Source organism: Cyprinus carpio, chromosome B8 (assembly GCF_018340385.1).
Source record: "Cyprinus carpio isolate SPL01 chromosome B8, ASM1834038v1, whole genome shotgun sequence".
Lineage (NCBI taxonomy): Eukaryota > Metazoa > Chordata > Actinopteri > Cypriniformes > Cyprinidae > Cyprinus > Cyprinus carpio.
In genome coordinates this window covers 7780930-7805764 of record NC_056604.1, presented here as the reverse complement: position 1 = coordinate 7805764, position 24835 = coordinate 7780930, and the positions used below count along the sequence as shown (strand labels likewise).

The following is a 24835-nucleotide window of genomic DNA, read 5'->3' as shown; positions in this document are numbered from 1 at the left end:
AGGTTTGTCCAGATGAAAACGCTCTTTCTCGCCCCACTCTGTCCTTGAGCTGTGATAAGAGTCCTGCTAGAGTTTATCTGGAGTTTCACAGGTGACAAATCTGGGCTTCCAAGACACAGCACATCTACACACACACACACACACACACACAGAGAGAGAGAGAGAGCATGATTTACACACATGATCTGCTCTTTAAGGTAAACTGGCATACAGTCTGTTGATTTTATTAATGTATGAAGTTTTATACCAAAAAGATATTCATAATTCGAGGGCTCTGGCATCATTTGCATCACTGTGATTGTGAAATCGTCACCAGTGATTATTGCAGATGAAAAGTTTGCTACACTACAACTGAAGTTTGGGATTGGTAATTTTTTGTCTGTTTGTTTATTTGTTTTCTAAAGAAGACTCATTCATTAACAGTAATTTTGTGAAATATTTTTTTACAATTTAAAATAACTGTTTTCTATTGTAATATATTTAAGAATGTAATTTATTCCTGTGATACGAAGCTGAATTTTCAGTATCATTACTCCGGTCTTCAGTGTCACACGATCCTTCAGAAATCAGTCTAATATTCTCATTTGGTGGCCAGCAAACATTAGCAATGTTGAAAACAGTTTATTTTTGATACTTTCTTTCAGGATTCTTTGATGAATAAAAAGTTCAGAAGAACATTTACTTGAAATAGAAATATAACTTTAGAAATGTCTTTACTGTCACTTTTGATCAATTTAACGCATTCTTCCTGAATAAAAGTACACATTTCTTTAAATAAACAAACAAACTTAGTGACCCCTTTTGAACTGTAGTGAATGTCACTCTTGATATGTCAGGAAGAAACTGAAACTTGTAACCAACAGTGTAGAATTTCAACAAATGTGTTTCCCAGGCCTTGACCATTTTTGCAGTCTCAGCATCACATTTGTGAGAGATGGAGATGGTTTTATAATGCTGAGACAAACTTACAGCTGCTTGGGCCCTTAGATAAGAAACATAGTCGACATCACAATATTAATTTTTTCCTTCTGCGTCAGAGTCCGATAATACGGCTCACTCCCCCGTTCTGGAGATGGACCAAATCTCCTGGGCACTGTGGTCAGGATAAACATGCCCTTTTAGCTCTGAAAAAAAAAAAAAAAAAAGACCAAGCAACATTGTCCATTTTGTTGTTGCTTTAAGTTGCTAAAGTTTCTATCAGAAACATATTTAACTACTATTAGCTTTGGTGAAATAGTAGTAACCGTCAGAAAGCATACCTGAATAAAATGTTCACTGCTAGTTATTCTTTGAGAAAACTCTTCAGACATAGAGGTGCAGGGACACAAATGGCAATTTTTCATCTGAAACGTCTGAATTAATTTGTATTTGAATAATCTATTCATATTCACCTTCCGACTCCACTAGAAAAGTCAAAGCATGTAAACAGACAAACCTGACTAAAGCATCTTGACCTTGTGAGCAAATTAAAAGGAAAACTGAGTCCTTTTATAGGCAAAAAAACATTGTATGAGTCAATAAAGTGAGATATATATACACACACACACTTCAAATGTTGAATACTATAAAAACATATAATCAAAGTTGTCCTAAAACCAAAAACAAAATGTGTTCTTGTCTTAGGACAACTTTGATTAACTTTTTTGATCCACTTCAAATGTTGACTACTGTATGTATATATATGTTATATATATATATATATATATATATATATATATATATATATATTTATTTATATGGAAATTGTGTACTGGGTAAACAGTTGAGGTAATTTGACTTTTTTTAAGTTAATGCAATTAACAACAGATTACAAAATTCATGCATGAACTGTTTAAAACGAACATGACTAATGTTACACGGCCCACTTTTATTTTTTATCTGTTAAAGAGACTTTGGACGTGATTTTCCGTAAATCAGTCAGATTTCTATCAAGGATCTATGTACATAAAGAATTATCATGTTAGCAAACATCTGTGTAATGATTTACCAATAAGGAGGGGAAAGAAAACAGCAAGAGGACCAGACAGAAGCCCCAAACAGGCAGACGTTTCATGGGCTTGAAGCTTCTTTCCATTTGCAATTATATCTGCGTAAGTTGTTTTTCTTAACTGATTTTTATTTTGACAAAGAAATTTGCTTTTTATTCCCATTCTCGTCTCTCACAGTAGATATTAGAAATCACCACCAGGCCTATAAGCTATATTGTAGGCTACTGAATATAAATATAAACGTTTTTTTCTCTGCTTAGGCTACTTGAAATTATATTTATATGCATTTCATGTTTCATTTTTAGTATAGTGAGGGTTTTATTTAGACATAATGCTAAATAAGAGATGTATGTGTTGAGACTTTAACTTACAGATTTGTTTTTCTTTTCTCTCCAGGACTGAATTCAACACCATGTTTCTTGTCCTGCTGTTGCTCTGTGCAGGAGTAAGTAAATTAATCATAAAATGAGGACGTTTACACAATATTTTGTGGTAGTAAAATGAACATTTTCAAGTGACCTTTTATAAATTGTGAATAATCAATCCTCTACTTTTACTATTTTCGTTTCACTACCAAGTTCTTGTTCCGTCTTATTGTCTATACAAGGCACGGCACGAGCGTCGCGTCGCGTTAATCCCACAGATCGCGATTCGCGTCGCGTCGCGTCAGCACACAGATGCCCCGCCCAGATCTGTTTTGGACGTGGTCCAAATGTACATATACATAAAATATATATATATAAAATTATTTTCAATCATAAAAATAACAACAAACAAAATAATGACAAACAAATATTTGTCTCAAGTTTGGCGCAAATAGTTTTCCGGTTTCTTCTGTTTACTTGATCATAAGTCTAAGTCAAGCAAATAGTTTACCTCCGCATTTGCAAAACAGAGAGTTAACTAAAACTAAAACCATAGAACTTACTCTCTCTCAAGTTGCCAACATCATTTAGTTTAACTTGATGTACTAAAATAACTAAAACTAAATAATTTACAATTATACAGACAAAAAACCCACACCAAAAAATACAATTATAAATAAAAAAAATCTAATTTATATTTTAATCACAAATTTAAATTAAAACGGAAAATAAAACTATTTATAAATATAAATAAAAACTTTAATAGTAAGGATAAAAATGATTACCTCTTAACAACAACAGGATGACTTCTGATGTGTCTAGACAGTTCACCCAAAAGTTCAATTAAATAATTCCTGTCTTTTACTCACCTTCATATTGTTCCAAACTAGCTTGACTTCATTCAGTGTAATTAAAAAAAAAAAAAAGGTCAGTCTGTTCCTCACTGCCTTAAGAGGTTTTGCATATATAACACCCTACACTCATATCATACAGACCACAACACTTTAACGGTGGGTTTACAATCTCCCCTTTCTTCAGCTTTCCCTGACTACCTGCGACATCACTGTTCATCTAAACTCCAGCATTCCCCTTTCTTGTCTTCCTGATGATGCCCCTGTGCTGGATGACCCCAAATACACCTGGAGCTTCACGTCTGCTCACACAAAGGAGCAGCACACACTTGAGGAAAAAGGAAAACTCCTGAACCTCAGAAACATAGATATCACCCAAGAAGGACAGTACAAGTGTGTTCATGCTGGCTATAAAGGGGAGGATCGGATGAGGTTGAGCAGAACATTCACAATACATGTGAAAGGTCAGAAGGTTTTGTTGCGTTGTTGACTTTTAATCTCAGAGGTCAATTAACAAACTGAACCCTTTCTTTTTTCTTAGTGCCCCCACCCTTTCAGGAATGGCAGGTCATCAAAGAAGTATATGGGAATGATGTGACACTTCCATGCAAGACTGCTAGGTTTTTCTCTTCCGGAGAGACAGTATACCCTCCTGTCGTCTGGAAACGAGAGACAGAAAATGGTATGGTGGATCTCAAGCTCGACAAAGACACAAATGACCAGGAGGAGGAGGACAAGACACCTCAGAGGATTTTCTGGAACAGCAGCCCTAAAGAACAGGACTGGGCAATTAAAATTAGTCAGACCATAGAGGAAGATGCTGGGATGTACCACTGTGTCATATCTAATACATCTCAGATGCTGTCAGTGGAGCTGGAAGTGGAAGGTACTCCTTTCAGACACTTATATAAAATGCCGTTTTCTGTCTGTTTTAATGTTATTGTCATATTTTATTAGTAAAAAAATGAATAAAATACATAAAAATATGACAATATATTAAAATGTTTATAAATACTTTGTTTTAACTTACGAATAATAAATCTAAAAAAAGAATAATAAAATGTAAACAAATATATTATATGTGTGTGTGTGTGTGTGTGTGTGTGACCCTGGAACACAAAACCAGTCATAAGGGTCAAATTTTATTAAAACTTAGATTTGAATGAATAAGCTTTCCATTGATGTATGGTTTGTTAGGAGAGGACAATATTTGGCCAAGATCACTGATCTATATATGACATATATCTATATATGTTCTATATTATAGATCAGTGGCCAAGATACAACTATTTGAAAATCTGGAATCTGAGGGTGCAAAAAAAATCTAAATATTGAGAAAATCACCTTTAAAGTTGTCCACATGAAGTTCTTAGCAATGCATATTACTAATCATAAATTAAGTTTTGATATATTTATGGTAGGAAATTTACAAAATATCTTCAAGGAACATGATCTTTACTTAATATCCTAATGATTTTTGGCATAAAAGAAAAATCAATGATTTGACCCATACAATGAATTGTTGGATATTGCTACAAATATACCCCAGCGACTTAAGACTGGTTTTGTGCTCCAGTCTCACACACATATTCTGTTTGTTTTAATATTATTCTTACATTTAATTGTATTATAATACAAAAACATTTTTTTAAAATTAAATGTCTGCATAAATTCTGTTTCAGTATTATTATTATTATATTAAGAAAATTTATTATAAATGAAAATATAATTAATGAAAACAAATATAAAAGCATGTTTTAACACTATAATTACAATTTAGAAATTAAATTTAAAAATATTTTTTAAATAAAAAACATAAATTTTAAAATAAATGTTATTTATATATAAATACATTTTGTTTTAATGATTCTTACATTTAACAATAAAAAAAGAAATTATGTAATTTTAAAATAAAATGTATGTATAATTTTTGCCTGTTTTAATTTTATTATTACATTCAGGAAATTTTTTTTATATTATTTCTACAGTTAAGGAATAAAATAAAACCAAAAATAAATTTTATTAAGAATAAAATAAAGAAAATATTTAAAAAATATATACATTTTGTTTTAATTTTACTCTTACTATATAAGAATAAAAGAAAAAAAGAAATGTTATTTTTTAAAATAGATGTTATTTTATGAATTTACTCAGGGGTTATCTACTGTAAAACAACATTTTATCTGTAATTGGAATGAGATTTTCTTTTAGGGTTACATAAATTATGACTTTAAGAGCAGAGTATTTTGGTTGGAATACACATAATCTATTTTTTTATATCTCAAATCACATCCTTTTGGAAAGAAATGACTTATTTTTTAGGGTAACATTTACCTCCTATTTTATTCCTTAGCCCCCCCTGTGCCCCGCTGCTCTGGCCACACTGGCCCATGGGAGGACTGTGAGGAACAGGACAGCAGATCAGGGAAGGCAATTCTGCAGGATTCACTCAAAGACTTCTCCGCCTCTGTATATGCCGAACTTAAAGGCTCAAAACCCCAAACCAACTTGATCTTCTCCCCAATCAGCATTGCTGTAGCTCTTTACAACCTGCTATTGGGTGAGACAAATAATGGAGGAACGTCATACAGTCGCCAAAAGGCTACACATTGTACTTTGTTGAGCTGCTGAGCCTCTAACTTCTCTCTCTTTGCATCACCCTCTTTCCAAGGTGCTCGAGGTGAGACCAGAACACAGCTGGAAGGCGCTCTTAGGATTCCTTCAGGATTCTCCTGTGTGCATTCTGAGACAAAGAAACTGAAAAAAGAGATAAAAGGCACACTGGGAATGGCCTCTGCTATCTTTTATTCCCCAGGTAGCCGCAGTAAAAACTCACTCATTAGCCAACCACTCACCTTGAGAAAAAGAACTGTACTATTTACAATTAGGCTCACTTCTTTTTCACAAGGATATATGTTGTCAATCACATCGGAATCACTTATACTGGACTTCATTTTGATACTGCCTAAATTAAGACTGCAGTCATATCCATAGCCTGAAGAGTTTTGTTTCCACATAGAGCAACAGTTGGCAGAAGCTTTTCTCAACCAATCAAAGGAGTTCTATGATGCCGTGCCAGAGAAGCTGACCAATGACAGCAATCAAAACGTGATTCTCATCAATCAATGGGTGGCAAAGGAGACAAACAAGAAAATCACTGAGTTAATTGATTATATGGATCCCACCACCTCGTTTGTTTTGTTAAATGCTGTCTACTTTAATGGTTAGTGGCATTATATATCTGAATACTGTACCTGTTTATTTTTTTATGACACTTGTCATAAAGTGTTTGTATTTTTTTTGTGCTTTACAGGTAAATGGAAGACAGTTTTTGAAAAAACAAAAAAAATGGAAAACTTCATGAAGTTTTCAGGTGAGGTCATAGAAGTGCAGGTTCTCTACAGCTCCAAGTATAACCTTCAAATGAGCTACAACAAAAAATTGCAGGCTGAGGTAAGTGTCGCAATTAATGCACAAAGGTCATTATTAGGAAATGGTGCCCTTTGTGTGCATTTGAGATCATTTGACTTGATACCGATATTATTAACCAGATACTTAACTTAGTTACATTATATTATAGATTTATCTTGTTTATAAGGCAAATTAATATAAAATATTGTTTGTTTTTTCTCTTCAGAATTTCAGCCAATTTGTACACCATATTTAAAAAAAAAAAAATGTATTTATTAAAAAAGTGCAACCATGTAATATGTTTTTAGATAATTCTAAAGCAAGTTTCTCTAGTCTTTATTCGTGTCTCATCAAGCTCTATCATGGGAAAACTATCAGTGATTAATCACATTGCATAAATGACACCATTTCCTATGAATGAATTATAAGCACTTGTACATGTTTGTACAAGTACAAACACATACATTGCAGAACTATTTCTCCAGGTTGGAAAGTTCCCTCTTACGGGTAAAAACAGCCTGTACATACTGATCCCACGCACAACGTCAGAAGAATCCTTTGTATTGATGGAGAATAATATAAACAAAGATTCTATTGAAGCAATGGTATCTGAGATGAATAAAATCCCATCCCAAAGTGCTGAGGTCATACTGCCTAAAATTAAACTGTCAGTGAACACACAACTGGAGGACTTACTGAGGAATCTGGGTAAGAAAGTCACTTAATTTACTCCCAAATGCTGCATCATTTACTCATCTTGTTCCAAATCTATAATCCATTTTCTCAGTAGAACACAAAAGGAGAATTAAAATATATATATATATATATATATATATATATATATATAGTATATCTAGATATATATATATATATATATTATATATATATATATATATATATATACATACACAATCCCATTTTCCATACAATCTAAATATTATCAGAAAATTGTGCACTACAAGATATTCCAAGTCATATATTAACTTTCTGAGAAGAAAATCAGAAATGAGAAATATTTCACTGTAAATATTTAGAATTTTTTTTTTGGCCTGTTTCTCACTCAAAGCTATGATATGGCTTCAGATGTCTTTTATTATATGTTTGTGATAATTTTTTTGGTGCTTTTTACTCCTTTTTGGCAGAAATGAATGGAAAAAGGAAGCACATACAGTTTAAAAATTCTCATTTTGTATTCCATGGGAAAAAAATAACAGCATTCAGATTTGCAACAAGTGTGGATGAGTAAATCATGACCTAATTCTCATAACCTCTCGTCTCTTCTCCTCAGGTTTGTCAGAGCTCTTCTCAAATCCAAACTTGTGTGGAATATTTCCGGAGGATTCTGAATCATTCATCTCAGACGCCCGTCACAGCGCCTTTCTCTCGCTGACGGAGAAGGGAGTGGAGGCCGCTGCAGCCACAAGCGTCTCTTTTTCTCGCTCTTTCTCTTCTTTTGTAGCTCTACAGCCCTTCGTTCTGATACTGTGGAGCGATGAGGTTGACACTCCTCTTTTCATGGGGAGAATAATTAATCCAACTGATCCATAAAAACAGAGAGATAAAAAGACATCACAAGAGTGTCTCACCACTTTCTGTTCTACATTCATTCAATATTTTTATCACAAACAAATGCATTTATGTAACAATATCATGTTATGCATGCAGAATCTCAGTCATTAAAGATGTACTATACATCATGCATTCGTTATTTATTTTCCATGAAATTACAAGAAATCTGATGCATGAATGAAAGATCATAAGACTCGAATGCACAAAACTCGCTCTCATTTCCAGCAGCCACTGTTGCACCAATTTATTTCGGAGACACAGTTACAGAGACCGACACACGATGGCAGTCACATCACATGTTCCACACAGAAAGTCAACGAGGACACGTGAGCGAGACTTGAATAAACCTCCTTCAGTTTGACCCCTCGTTCATTAACGCTCCCCCTGGAGTCCCATCTTGGCTGGCAGGTGATGCCAGTCCATTATCTAAATGCCATGCTGTTTCATCAAAGGTAGCCTGGATTGTCCCAGTTCACAGAGCAAAAATAAATACCCCTTAGATGGGCCCACTGATGGATATTAGGACAAACATAAGCACTGCAGATTGGTGGTCCATCAAAGCATATATGACTTTCACTTGGCATGCAGCTGCTTAGAATAACATTTGATAATTATATACCGCTTAGGCCATTCATTTGATAACTCAAATGTAAAAAATAATAATAAAAAAACACAGCAGAACTCCAAGTCAGGAATGGCGATGGGGGCCATGAAAGGACAGGGTTAACAATACGTTTTTTTTGTGCAATTAAATGCATAAAATGTCTTCAATCAAGACCAGATTCAGAAAAGTAGATTCAGGTAGCTGATTTACAGAATCTAATAAACAGTTAATAAATGCAATCACACAGATACAATTATAGCTGAAATTCCCACGCATGGCAAGAAATGTGCATCATTTCACGGATCATATGTCAACACATTGTCAGGACGACAAAGCGAACCGACCCAGATGTGGTGTTCTGAAACAAAGACGTCCTTAACAGGTAGTTTGTCCTTCAAAGGCTTGGTTTGATTGCTAATTTAACCCCTAATGGGGCATGCAGTCGTGCATGAGGCCTGCTAGAGGCGATTCACCCTCCATACTTGCACTGTCCTGGCGGTTAGACCTCTAAACCAGTAGAGGGAGCCAGAGAGAGAGCGAAAAAGTCTGTCAATGTGCATCAGCGCTTGTTTTTTTTTTTTTTTTGTAGGAGACTGTACAAACATTCAACAAAGACATGTACAAAGACAAAACAGACAGGGACATTCACACACACACATTCGTGTTGAGGTGACTGTCGTTTGGTTCTTCTCGAAGTGACGGGCGGCAGTTCTTGAGTGAACGTTTAAATCCATAGACAACTCCTTTCATTGCTTTAGAGTTCCTTCATCCACCGTCCCTTGTGCTTTTCCTGTGCATCATGTTTTTGTCGGGCTGGAAGAGACTGTAAACTTTCATACGTACCAAATCACAGAAGATAAATACATAGGTACACATAGACATTTACAGTCAGCTGGATGTGTTGTGCTTTGATAGTGTGCAAAATTACAGCACCACCAACTGTAACAAACACCAGGATGCTATTACACGTTTCACATGTAATAAACAATAACACTATAATATGGCATGAGCTCCTGTGGCATAGTCACAACACAGTACAATTTCATATAAGTGACGTGTAGACCAGAAAAAGGGGTCGATTGTTTGTGCGTCACAATCTGGGCTTGTGATCACACTTGCTTCTTTCTCATCACAAAAGAATGTGACACTTAGCTGTACAATAGATTATGAAGCTTTTTCTCACGCATTAATATTGAATGTCGTCGTCATCATCATTCTCAGACTGAGCATTATTGCATTTCTTTATCATTATTACTCCATTATTCTTGTATTACTTTTCAGAGGATGAACATGTGTGTGCTTGTCTGTGTGTTAGTCACTGCTAGGGGCTCCTTGCTGTGTCAGTGTGTGCCAGTACTCCACTTTCTTTCCTTTGTTTTTTAGACACTCAAACCAGTGTTTCAGTCTCTCTCCTTTTGCGTTAATCCCCAATTCAACACCACCTGAGAAAGAGAGAACAATAGGATACCAAATTAAAAATAGCAGGGCTGCATGCTTATAACCCAGAATTTTTTTTTTTTAAATCATAATGAATAATTACACTATTGTTAAAAAGTTTGGGGTTAGTGAGTTTTTTTTTTTCAATGTTTTTTAAAGAAATCTCTTACGCTCACCAAGGCTGGATTGATTTGATCAAAAACACAGTAAAAAAAATCCTAAAATTATTAAATATTATAATGTAACCGCTTTATTAAAAATTGGCTGAGTTGGTGATAAAGAAACATTTCTTATTATTATCAATGCTGAAATTGAAAGAATAGAATTTTATTTTCTAATTATTTTAAATTATTAGAATAAATATGACGCATCCTTGCTGAATAAAATTCTATTTCTTTCCAAAAAAAAAAAAAAATTAAAAATGAAATTCTTACTGACCCCAAACTTTTGAACAGTAGTGTATTTTCCTTGATATTTTTTAATAGCATTTTTTTGTGTGTTAGGCAACTGCATGCTATATTTATCTAATATATTCTGTTTTATACTGTTCATATTTTACCCTGGGTAGTAATTCGATGCTTATTTACATATTTATGAGATTAATAACACTAAGCGGAGAGTGATGATGAGCATGCAACCTCTTTCAATACCTCCTTGTCTATATTCACACATAAATCTGTTTTAAATCATGTGTTTACAACGACAGTTTTAACTTTACCAATGGAAAATGTAACTAAAACATCACATGAATATTTAATTGATGAGGAAAGTATTATGGTTGGATGTTTGCCCACCGTAACATTCAAGCACATGCTATCTGCTTTTTAAATTTATAAGAGTATATTATATTATTGCTTACATATGTATATATAAGATGTATATTTGACAACATGTCTCTCCTTAGTCTAACAACTGAGCTTGCTCTGAATAATGAAAGTGTGTGTGAGTATGTTGGTGGACACAAGCTGCGTTTCATTTCATCAGGGCCCTCACGTACTGAGCTTCTGTCCCGCTTCGATCACTCCTACACAAACACACACACCTCACATCAATACCACATGCTCGTGGCCACAAGCAAGTCATGACAAATGAACCCTACGCATGACATCCCTGCCATAGGGAATGAAAGAAAAAGAAAGGAAATAGACAGGAAGCGGGTGAAAGAAAGCGAGTTGGAAAGATCCAAGAAAATGTTAAATAAATACTAAGCTTCATTGCACTTGTCAATCTGAGACCTGCGTCCTCGATGTGCCATGACGCCTGGATGTCTCTCACAAGCCTCCATTCATTCCTTCATCCCTTCATGTCTTTACACTTCTGTTGATCCCCCCCCATCCATTCCTTAGCCATCCCCTCTAAATCAGTAACACTGACATCAATTACTCTCACTGTCCCGATCATTACAGAGCACTCGTGTCATTCAACCATAAATAAACATGTCACAGCACAAAGCTCAAGCACTTTTCTGTTCTAGACTCTTCCTTTTTTTTTTCTTTTCATTAGGGGACAGCCAAAAATGAAAATTCTGTCATCATTTACTCACCCGCATGTCTTTCGAAACCTGTATGATCTTTTTTCTTCTGTGGAGCACAAAAGCAGTTACGTATTTATAGCAGAATGTCCAGGCTGCTCTTTCATTAAAAGTGAACAGTGACCACAGCTGTCCAGCGACACTTTTAGTGATTAACGACTTATATATTCGTATGGTTCACATTGGACTACTTTTATAGTCCTTTTTTTTTCTTCTTTTTTTTTTTTGGAGCTTGACAGCCTTGGACCCCTTCCACTTTGCTAAACTACTCCTTTGGTGCTCCAAGGAAGGAAAAAGGTTTGGAATGGCATGAGAATAAGCAAATGATGCGATTTTTGGGTGAACTTGTATATAAAACTCTTGTCTTATTCTGCACAGGAAATGAGACATGCAAGCTGTAACATTCACTTCTACAAGAACAAAGCATCAAAGCAGCACCATCTTAAAGGAAAGATTCATGTCAAAATACGTTAAGCTCTATCTGCAGCATCTGTGGCATGCTGACAATCATTTGAGTTGTCGCTCGGTTTGCATTCACATGGGAAGTCTATGCAACAAAGCTTTCTGCAGAAATGTTCAAATCAAGTCACTATCTTACATACAACGTGTATAACAGACATATTCTATAACTCTATTTTTTGTACTTAATTTTGCTGCTGTTGTGTGTATACAGTGTAAATACAGAATGTATAACTAAGTATAGGAAAGACACTAAACTTACTAAACAACTGTTTCTGGTATTAATCAAGGTTTTAACAATTGTCATCAAGTGGCTTTAATTTTGAAACTGTGTGTACTTCATGTTTAGTGTAATGCTTCGCAACAAAGACTTCAATTGAAATTTTTACTTGTAAAACTCACCTATGAAGTCATTGCTCATGCCCAGGTCGTAGTCCCAGACTGAGATCTCCAGGGTTTTCTTGGCCAGCTGATCATGTGGGACTTCATAGGAAAACTCCTGGGTTCAAGAGGACACACATGAGTTTTGGTAGAGGGACAAACAACATTTATATTTACAATGAGTGGTCACAAGGTGTGGTCACATTCGACTTTGAGCATGCAAAATTACGAACAACAGGATAGGCTATCACATTCTAGGGGTTCTGCTTTTAAATAAATCATAACTTTTAAGTAACAAAAAGAATACAATAAAATTTGTCATATATACCACCTACAACACTTTCCCATGAACTGCAAATCAAGTTTTTATTCTTTATTTTGAACTGAGATCAATCTGTGACTATAGAAATTCACAGGTCAAAGTTTATCAAACTTGAATTTGGTATCGAGCCAAGAATAAAAATTCTTCACTTGTGTCTGCGCTTCCGCTCGCCCACATTCACATAAATATGTATGGATTTGAACAGAGCTGAAAGTCTAAAGGGCTGCATGACTGTGGCAATATCCTAATTGTTACGCATTTCTCCCTGATATTTTATTGTGATTATTACTTTAGATTAAAAAGTTAATCAAGACTGCTTTAAACTTGCTTTTAAGGCCTATAGACTCATTTAAATGCCTTTTGTTTTTTCCGTTGCATTTGTCCGTGACTGATGCTCAACCACTGCAAAAAACTGTGTAAAAGACATTTTAGTGCAAGTAGACTTAATAAGAAAGGAATCAGTATTTTAAATTTTTTAATCAATCGCGAGAGCCATAATCTCAATTAATTGTGGAGCTTCATGTGACCACACCTTTAATAAGAATAGCTGACCTCGTTAAACTCCGGGTTTAGAGTCTTCTTCTTCACTGAGGTTTTGTATTTGGACTTTTTCCCCATGTCAGGCTGCAAAACACTGATAAAGAGAAAGAGAAAGAGAAATAGCCAGAAATTAATCATTGCTCTGCAGTGAGAATTTTATAACTTCTAAAACATCAAAGCAAATCATTAGCCCGGTTCGTGTCAAGCCCACAAAACATCCACGACACAATCAAGGCAGAAAAAAAAGCACAGACAAGGGTGTAAGAGCTCATTTTAGAGCATGACAAATTCTAGAGAGAGAATAGAGAGAGAGACCTTGTATAGTGAGCTGGCGATGGTGTTGTTCTGGGTGATTCATTCAATCTATTACAGACTGAGAGATGATAATCTCTAATTGAAGATGGATGGAATGAATGGATTGAGAGGGTGTTGGAGGACAGATGATGAATCCACAAGAACTGTGGCTCATGGAGTCATCAGTGTATAACCAATCAGGACTCATCATTTATTATTCATGAGAGATCTCAACCTACACAACATGTTACAAGGAGAGAGATGGAGAGAGACGTGTGATGTGGAAAAAAAATGCATGGGGATATGATGCAAGAGACATATTGCCATCTACTTGGATCCATGAGTTATGAAATCTGCTCCCAGTACCCGAAGCAGTTACACAGCACACATATACACAAATACACTTTAATAACACTTAGAGGCTGAACAACATTAAATTCACTATGAATGAAACGTGCCGGTGTATATTTGCACATGACATCTGTGTTGTTAGCTTACTAAGTAAAAGAATTAAACTAATCAAGTAACTGCAATTCAGAAACATAAATTAGCTCTTTAAAATAATGAACGCACACATGACTAGACTGTACGACTGGATATATGCTGTTTTTGGTGCTTTTCTCTCATGAATATCTGCTGCTATGATCAAAAGAAAATGATCAGAGCATATAATAAAAACACAAAAATCTCTCAGGTAAAATGAATTTAAATAATGCAACGATAACTGGCAAATAGCACTGCATTCTGTGAATAATATACATCAGAAAATATAATCATATATTATAGAAAATATATAATAATAATAATAATAATATTAAATTAAATTTATGCATTTAGCAGACGCTTTTATCCAAAGCGACTTACAGTGCATTCAGGCTATCAATTTTTACCTATCATGTGTTCCCGGGGAATCGAACCCCCAACCTTGCGCTTCGTAACGCAATGCTCTACCACTTGAGCTACAGGAGCACTATATATTACAGCTGTTTTAATATATTACCAAATTTTATGAGTGACCCATTTGTTGAATTTTGAACTCAATTCATTCAATTTCAGTCAACTGAAGTCATCCAATAGACTGAAACATTCAAAAAGACCAATTCATTCATAAACAAAATGTTAAATGAAAAAAGTTCTATTTATAGATCAATTCCCCTGAACATGTTTAATATGGAATCTTTGATCATGTTCTCAATTTTAAATATATGCAGCCAAAGCAAAGTTATGGGGAACAGAAATTGGTTCACTCCAAGTCCCTACAGCGTCTTTTTGAGATGTTGTGTATGGCGCAGTAACAACAAAATTAACAAATCAGTCTCTGAGACTACTTGTTATTCCAAAGACATATCAGATATTCACATAAAAGAACAAATCATTCATGAAAGACTGTACTACACAACTGCGTTGAGCACACAGTTTTGTGACTATTGTGTCTTAAAGTTCCCCCTATTATGCATTTCCAATATTGCCTTTCATGCAGTGTGTAATGTAGCTGTATGTGAATGTAAACGATCTGCAAAACTGTAAAGCTGAAAGTGCACGATAAATAAAGTTATTGTCTCCCAAAATAAAGAATCAATTCTGTACAGCCTAAACGAGTCGTGAGTAATTCAAATTCCACTTCAAACATTTGCATAATGCGCGCCAATGTTCTATCTGGCGAACTTGAGCCCGCCCACAAACATGTCATTCTACTGATGACTGCTTCTCTAATCACTGGGATTTCAACCCGGGATTCACAAAACGTTTGCTGCTGAAAGATGGATAAGTGTCCTGTTTATTTGGACCAGCTGCTCCACTGAATCACAACCTGTATGATAAACAATAGATGCTTATATTTTCTATCGAGCGTTCAAAATACATAACTATTGAAATAGGCATATCATTTTCAACACACTGTACGCGGTAGACCAATCACAACAGACTAAGCCATCTGACCAATCAGAGCAGAGCAGGCTCACGGAAAGGAGGGGCTTAGAGAGACTGAATCGTTAATCTGCTTTGAACAAATTATTTGAGAATCGCTGGAAAATGAGGTGATATTAAATGCGTATTTTGAGAAAACTAAAATGTTTTTTGACCTTGCATGCATGTAATCCTATCGTAGGAGACTCCCAAAACAATATTAGGAACCCTAAAAATGGCATAATAGGGACACTTTAAATTAGTTTCTTGTAAGCTTATTTATTGAACTGGTGTATAAAAGCAATAACACACTTGCAATCATGTTGTCAGTTTCCATTAAATGTCAACTGGATAATATTGACGGATTATCATTTAACAGAATAGGGTGTGTTTGGTGCAAAAAAATTTTTTACCATTGGATAATAACCACTGGACTAATGACACACTATTGAAACTAATAATAGATGCTTAAGTGGTGATTCAATATAAAATTAGCCAATCTTTAGATATTAATTGACTGATCTGCTGGTACATGTCAGGATATTAATCAGAATATTAATGATGTTTTATTTCTGTGTGACAAGTTTTATGTCACTGACAGGATGATTTTGCATTTCTAATGACTTTTTAATATGATCCTATTAATTTTTTATTAAAAAGTGTTGGATATTAATTGGATGTCATTTAAATTTACAACATTTTTGGATGTGTTCCCCTACCCCAGGCCCAATGAATAGACAGGCGTGGGACATGGGACATGTTCCAGCTGTTTCCTTCATGTCTTCATGGAAAGTTGTGACAAAGACATCAACAGTTTGTCAGACCTTGAAAGAGTTACAGGGCGGATAAACTTGATTTAAATGGCAAAACTGACTGATGCTTAGTATGCTAATATTAGATGCTATTACATTAAGCATGAGGCACATAATGTCCTTCTCAAGAAGAGCTGCAGGAAATTTCATTCTTGATACCACAGGGTTTACTTCAGATCTAACCCTAAGGAGACAACTGTCATCATCTGGGTAATTAAAAGAATAACTGTCGTCCTGGAATAGCCTGTCTACAATGACAACCGTCAGTCCTGAATGAAAGAAGAAATTTGGCATAGACAGAATGTTTACACCTAAAATGAGACAGTCTTGAGTATTGGAAATCATTGTGTAGCGAGGGCAAATTCAGATGAATAAGAATGACATTTTCAATATGTTAACTCCCAGTCTGCTGGGCCCTATTCTTACAGAGCATGTTCAGCTCATAAGAGGCATGGTAAAACAAGAAAATAATAATATTTACATATATTAAAGCTGAAGTGTGTCATTTGTAATTAGTGCAAGCAGCATAAAATTAGTGTGTAATTATCATTCCTGTAGCTCAAACAGTAGCAAAGCTGAAGGTCATGGGTTTGATTCCAAGGGCGAATGCATGAACTTATAAGAAGTACACCATGAAAGCAATGCGTCCTGCCAAATCTAAAAGTCTCTGTGCCACTAGTGCCATCAACTGAAAATGTGTATAAGTGTGCCTACATCCCTTATATATTATGCAAAATTCATCAGATGAATATTATGTCCAAATACACAGTATTCATAAAATACTAGCTAAAAAATTCATGAATAGCCTACTGCTACCACCCAGAATCACAAGGCCACGAGATCGTCATCACATGATAATGCTGAAATGTAGTGTGTGCTGTAGGATGTAGTACGTCTGGATTGAATTACTACACACATGCATACTTAAAACGAAAATGTACAGTACTATTCAAAGCTTTGTTTTTTTTGTAACAGTTTAATAGTATTTTATGAAAAGTCTCAAATGCTCACCAACCAAGGCTGCATTTATTTGATCAAAATACAATAAAAACAGTAATACAAAGTAACTTTTTTATTTTTTATTTAAAAATGTTATTTATTCCTGTGATGGCAATTTGAATTTTCAGCATAATTCTTGAGTGTCACATGATCCTTTAGAAATCATTCTGATATGCTGATTTGCTGCTCAAGAAACATTTCTTATTATTATCAATGTCTAAAAAAAGTTGTACCATGATATGTTTTCAGGTTTTTTGATGAATATGTTCAAAAGATTTATCTGAAAACATTTTTATCTCAGTTTTGATTAATTTAGTGCATCTATGCTGAATAAAAAGGTTAATATATTATATATAATTTTTTTAATAAATTAACTTAAATTGAAAAAAAATCTTACTGACCAAACTTTTGAACAGTATTGTACTTCATTAACGTTTGCTCAACAAAGGAAGTAAATATTGCAACCATTTTGGATGCCATAATGACTGTTTTCCTAAATACTCCTTCCATCTTCCATTAATGAGTCAAGCTGACAGTCCTGTCTCAAACTAACGCCACTGCTAGAGCAAAGTTGCTGTGTTAGGAAGCTCAAAATGTTCTGAAAGCACCACAGAGTTCCAATGTTGACATGTTTCCTGGAAATCAACCTGCTGTAGTTGACTCTGCACTGAGATAGGAGAAAGTATTTTAACATCAAGAAAATTACACACTCCAACTTTAATGTGCACCTGCATCCATGTAAATGTGAATTAGTCACTAATTACATTTTGACTTAATTGTTTCTGCAATTAGTGAAAATGCACATTTAAGAAGTCGGTGCATGATGCCAAGCATCTGAATAAACATTTGAATGCAATCCTAAATGTCTCGCCGTTGAAACAAGTTCAGATGAAAGCGGAACTATTGAAATTGTGTCCCGTGTAATGACATTAATTAGAGCATGTGCAATAATATCTGCATTCCCTTGTCTGTTCTAATTATGTGGTGATGCCGAGGGCCAGATGAAAATAGAGCTGAACTCTACAAGGTCTCATTCATAATCATTACATACACACACAATCTGAAAAGTGGGGGCATATCTAAATCTCATCAGCCTCCTATACACATTAGAAATATCATTAGTTTTAAATGCCTAGTTGCCACAGACACACTCATCCGAGAAAGTACTTGAAAGCATAAAACTAAACTTTCCAGACACAGCATTGTTGTGACAGATATGGTATGAATATAGAAAAATGCATACATTTGCCAAAGTAGGCTTTTCTTCTCTGTTGTTGTTCATGTCTTCGCTCCTCAGGAAGTTTACTTTCTGTCAGGGGCTCAGCGCAACTGTGCCAGGCATACTTGAGTCATGAATATTAATTATTTTGTGATAACTGATTTGCTAAAAAGCAGACATTTAATGCTAGCCTCAGCTGGATTACCGTTTACCATGTGCATGTTTGTTCAATATAAAAGCCACCGATTGACAGAGGCTTCTGCAACATTAGATCAGAATTTACCTGATTTTACTTTCTTAATACACATTACTGTTCTTATTATTTTGGTGCATGTTATTCGAAAGAAAATGAGCATCTTTAAATGCTTCTGAAAACATCTTTCCATTTTGGTTAATTTCACAAAACTAATGACCTCCAATAACCTGTCAAGAGTAGATCAGTGTTATTTTAGTATCACTGAGATACTATTAAAGGTTTTATTTTCATATTTTATTTTCAATCATTTTGTTGTTTTTTGTCATTTTTTTAATGTCTATATAATTTTTAGTAATTTTTATTTCACTGTTTATTTTAGTATATCAAGTTAAATGAAATGAAAATAAGAAATGTCACATTGGAAACTACTTGAAATAAATTGTTTATATATATATATATATATATATATATATATATATATATATATATATATATATATATATATTTTTTTTTTTTTTTTTTTTCCAGTTAAGGTTTAAATTTTTTTTTCAGGTTTAGTTAACTGTAGTACTAAATGATGAAAGTGTTTTTTTCTCATTGAATATCCTGTTTAGCTAAGAAATGCATCAAATGCTGGAAGTAAAATGGTTTGCAAATGTGTCCATTCAACTTTTAAGTCATTAATTTAGCCTTTTTATCTTTGCAGCCCATGAAAATAAACCTCTTTAAAGCATAACAATTATCAGATAATCTGAATTCCGAAATTTGATAAAGTGTTTGCCTCTGCATGCACATAATCTCCGCTGGAGATAATTAACTAATCGCTGATTGCCCTAAAAATAACTTTATTGAACGGAAAGGCTATGTCTACAAATTATTTGCTTGGTTAATTACATTCGAGATGTTTCGAACACAGCTGATGTGTCGATTCCTTTCCTGAATTTCTCCGAAAATGCCTGTAGCCTTTCCTTAGCACATTGATTAAATGGATTTCCTTCTGGCAACCTGGATATGGAGATTACATTCACATACAGGAGAGAAGAGATAGTGAGTTGTGGGTAAGCTTCCCTGCCTAAGCTTCTTTGGTTAAAACCAGACACTGTTGTGTTGCCCGAGAAAAACATCTCAGAAGAAAAAAAACATGTGAAAGTCACTAGCTGCCCTTCTCTAAATCTAGAGATTTAGTTTCTCTTTCCCCCTATGGAACGACTACAGTATTGATTGGCCAGTTTCCCTCAACAGTAAATCCCTACTTGTTTCCAGTTTCATGTTCCCTCTATTACAGTCTAAGCCAGTCCGGCACTCAACAATAACGATGGTCTGCTGACCTGAGGCCAATGTGGGAGAGTTAGTAGCTGACCGACACTATTAAGAGAAATACTTGACTGAGAAGCATCTGTTAGAATGGGTTAAAATGACAAACCAATTAATATGCCATAGTTTTCAAACAAATTAAGTTGAAAATTATTAACATGGTTTAGTGGTAAAATTTCTAGATATTATTTCAAACAGAAATATTATTTTTAATATATATATATATATATATGGAATGATAATTCCTTTTAATAAAGAAAAATAGTTACAAATATAAATAAAAAATAAAAATCAGCCACAAAAAATGTATATAAACATGCTGTCATGAAGTTTATTCATAGAATTTTAGCTGTATAATTTCTAGATATTATGCAAATTGTTTTCAGTTGTTGTAATTGTTTTTCATAAGAAATAAAACTAATAAAATAAAAATGTAAAAAAAAAAATCAGACATTTAAAAATAGAAAAAAACAAAATAGAAATACATAAAAATAAAAAAAATTAATTGGACAATTGATGGGACAGGATTAAAAAAAAAAGGATATTTGCTCTTCTTTGTTGAGCCTTACTATTTAGCCCTATTTCAAAATTCATATATAAATTTATATTTAAATGTAAATTATTTACATTAGCTAATTGGTGACACTGAAAACACCGGGTTTTTACATTATTGGTTTATTCCAATTATGTCGCTTCATTTTATTTTTTAGAATCCATTAAATTATTACAAAGAAAGCCTTTATTGCTATTAAAAAGACACGAGTGACTGATGCAGAAAATCCAGTCTAATAAAATGAGTTTGCTGCTTCAATAAATTCCAGCTAAATCCAGCTATAACTGGAATCAACCTCAGCAGACAAAAAGCCAAATAACATCTGGTCCAGTGGTCACCATGCACAAACAATCCCAGCATCCAAACAAGCCATGCTGTCATACGTGTCATGAGAGATGGAGTCAAAATTTCCACCTTATCCTAAACTATATTGACAAGTCTAGTCCTAAACAAGCGCTATAGCAGCTGTCACACACACATGCACACGCACACTCCCAGCAGTCTATCCTGCTGTATAAAAGCAGTCCACTCTCTAACAATAGATTTCCACTGCTCCAGTGAGCCCATCAGTGCCTGTAACTGGCACGATAAACAAGGAAATCCTATCTCCTCGGAGCAGATAGCGGAAAAAACTCCTCATCACAAAACAAAACAAAAAAAAACAACCACAAGAATGAACAGGACCCCATCGACAGAGAGAGAGTGGTCCAAGATTTATGCACGCTTTATCAGACTTGAGCGGAGAGAGAGAGCGAGGAATGGATAGTGTCGAGAAGAAGAGGTATGGCAGATGATCAAAGAACATGTGATGGGAAACCGAGGGCGGGAAGCCGAAGCTGAGAGAGCAAGGTTAAAAAAAAGCAACGACCGAGTTTTTTCTGACTTTCCGCTTGCCTCTTGACTCTCTGCATCCATCTCTATGCCCCATTAATTCTCTATGCCTCTAAATAAAATCTCCTCATGTCTTATTGTGTGGGTGGACTTTGAATTACTCTTCGCAAGAACCCACAGGGGGATAAATTATGATCAACCGGCGGTACAGAGAGAAATAAATCACCTTGAAATGAAATCCATGATGCTAACTAGGAGGAGGGCAAAGCCAATAAATTGAGTCATATCGCAATAACATGTACTTACGTTCGCATGATGCGGTGCTATGCAATGATTCAAGAGAGAACAAGCTAAATTATGCTTGTTAAAACTTGTTTTTTTAATCGTAATAAATGTGAAAATTAAATAAAAGCTGTGAAAATGATAATCATGCCCACCAGTGACTCACTACAGGAGCCCTGGGGATTGTACTCATCTGCTAATATGCTTTAACTCTATTTGAGCAACATCGGTGCTTTGAGGTACTGATTACAACATTAGATCCACTCGTGTGGAGTGGTAGCCTCCAATCATCACACAAATCCCATGGGTCTCATCTCAAACTTCTAAAAAACAACAAAACAAACAGTCTGTTCGATGACTATTTGATGCATATTGCAAACAAAGCTGGAAAGCACTTTTTTGGATCTGGTTTAATCTGACTGCCTGGCTTTTTATCCTTTTGCAATGCCAAAAACTCTGACTTGACATGAATAGGCGTTTGCATTAAAAGCTTCCACTTAATTTTTGGCTTGGAGGATACTGGACATGTGACCCCACCCACCTCTTTATCAATTCCTGTAACTTTGCCATCGTCCACTATTAAAAAGATGCACCAGAGACTCACATTTTGACAAAAGGGTCTGAGTAGCCATTTGAATCCATGGCAGCCAGGTGGGCACAGCGAATAATTCCCACAATCAGAGAACTTTTCTCTGTGACGTACATCAGAGAGACCAGGATACGGCCACGCTAGAGAAACAGAGAAAGACAGAGAGGCTTGGTTCCACTGATCAATATTCAGACCATCAATAATACATTAAACAATATATGTTAGTAGGGTACAACCAGGGTAAACATTCCCTTAGGAACAACATGACTGTTTTTGTAGTCCTCAATAATTAATTTTTTATTGTATATAAATGGAATAACAAAATTAGTATATTATATTCTTACTGTATTTTGGTCAAATAAATACAACCTGTACTGAGCATAAGAGTCTTTTGAAAGGTGTGAGTATATACTTGAAACTCCTTGAGGAAAGGATATTTCAGAATTTCATAACCTGTTAGCTAAAATTAAAGAAATACTTTTAGTTAGAGAACACCATATACAATACAGTACAGGCAAAAATGAATCATTTTAGAGATTCTTATTAGTGACATCCCCAAAAAGTTTTAAACTTATCTTAAATATAATTACCTTATAATCAGCTACTGAATATGATAAACTTATGGCCCAGGACAGTTTATCAGTCCAAAGTGAAAAAACAAGTGTTGAGGAAAGTGCTTTTTTTGTTAATTGGTGTTTTAAGATAATAAAAATCAAGTCCTTTTATCCTGGGGGCTTTGTCCTGGTTGTGCCCTCAACCTGAGTATTCTACAATCAGGGCAGTTTCAGTGTAAATATGGAGTCTGCAGAGGTCTCAAGTATATAGGATGGAAAGTATCGGATCTTTACCTCCTCTTCTGCAACAGAAGCCCCAGGATCCGCTGCCTGGCTGTTACCCTCCCGGGTCTGTAAGACCATAGAAAGGTTATTAATAATACAGCAAATACCCAAACACTAAATTATGCATATTACAAATTCCAATGGACGTAACCTCACAACAGCCACAATGGCTCACACATACACACACACACTTGCATTTGTGGTTTAAGGGGACTCTCCATAGGCGTAATGGTTTTTATACTGTAAAAACTGTATTTTCTATCAGCTTACACCAACCCTACACCTAAACCTACCCCTTACAGAAAACTACTGGCAATTACTGAATTTCATAAAACAACTTTTTGTATGATTTTTAGGCCTTTTGTTTTATGGAGACACAGAAAATGTCCTCATAAACCATGCTTACATTGTAGTACCCATGTCATTATACACATTTGTGTCCTCATTAACCATATATACCAGTACACACACACACACACACACACACACACCTGTGCAATTCTCTCGAGCCCCATGTAGTATTTCTTGCTCTCTCCCTCCTTGAGTTTCTTGAGGGCCACCCTGACTTCCCCTATGAACTCATTCCGTCCTAAACGATCCATATCACACACACACAGCCTGCAAGACAGAGAGAAAGATGGCACTCAAAATTCTTCAACTCAACTCTCAAGACAGAACGTGTTAAGCATGTTGCACGCACAGCCAAAGAGAGAATACATCAAGAGAGGCTGAGGCTCTGAACTGAGAAGTAGGTGGTATTGACTAGAGGCCTGTCATAATATCGTTTTTGACCATTTCGTTTGTGCTGATAAAAGCTTTTGGAACCATCAGATATTGGGAAATATTAACACTTATGTGACTAACTCTGTGAGCACCCGAATATTACTAAAATCAGATTACTGACTAAATTAATTCAGATAAAATAACTTCTGTATTTAAATTAAGCCAATCTGCAAGACTTGATTACTGTATAAAAATAGTCACACTATTAAATAGCTATTTAAAGAGCAGGTCATATGGTATTTTAAAGTGTCCTAATATTGTGTTGGAGTGCCCTACAACAGGTTTAAATGCATCTAAGATCAGATTTGACCTAATTTTCTCAGAATAAACACAATCATGGTAAACTTTTCACATCTGTGAACAAAACACAATCCTGCAAAGTTGATGAAATATGACATTGCAACCGTAATTATTATTGTCTAAAAGTAAAGTCGACTCAGATGAATGGTTAGTGACGTGACTCAATCAAATTCAGATTGCGCTCCATAAAAACTAGAAAAACATCATGACTTCTGTCATTTAAATTTTGAAGCTAAGTGGCACAATTCATATTACTGTGTACCCAGAGAAGTATAAACAGAAGACTTGCTTTTAAACAACTTAAATGCAATCAACACTTGATTTCGCCATGATATGAAGGAAGGTTCAGTTCCAAGGGTATTTCAATTAACAACCTGTACCTTTTACGTTTTATGTAGCATGCTTAATTTAGCTTCTTAGGTCTTCAATGACAACTGTATTGAGATCTGTGTTTGTCGTTG

General features: G+C 34.9%; 2 protein-coding genes across 2 annotated transcripts in view; one reads left to right on the top strand and one right to left on the bottom strand.

The window, feature by feature from the left end:
- Nucleotides 1-1932: 1932 nt before the first annotated feature.
- Nucleotides 1933-8312, top strand: LOC109068760 (plasma protease C1 inhibitor-like). The gene is made up of 10 exons (XM_019085499.2): nt 1933-2090; nt 2385-2433; nt 3392-3668; nt 3746-4090; nt 5558-5764; nt 5876-6019; nt 6224-6427; nt 6518-6657; nt 7101-7323; nt 7904-8312. Exons 2-10 carry the CDS (start codon nt 2401-2403, stop codon nt 8161-8163), a joined length of 1833 nt encoding a protein of 610 aa, XP_018941044.2. The 5' UTR covers nt 1933-2090; nt 2385-2400; the 3' UTR covers nt 8164-8312.
- A 101-nt stretch (nt 8313-8413) lies between these two features.
- Nucleotides 8414-24835, bottom strand: part of LOC109099244 (double C2-like domain-containing protein beta) — a 40033-nt gene continuing 23611 nt past the window's right edge. Inside the window, exons 6-11 of the mRNA XM_042729468.1 lie at nt 23783-23909; nt 23301-23357; nt 22468-22592; nt 13471-13552; nt 12618-12714; nt 8414-10230 (exon numbers count right to left, since the gene is read on the bottom strand). Of these exons, the coding sequence (XP_042585402.1) occupies nt 10100-10230; nt 12618-12714; nt 13471-13552; nt 22468-22592; nt 23301-23357; nt 23783-23909 (619 nt within the window). The 3' untranslated portion in view covers nt 8414-10099. The remainder of the gene's footprint in view (nt 10231-12617; nt 12715-13470; nt 13553-22467; nt 22593-23300; nt 23358-23782; nt 23910-24835) is intronic.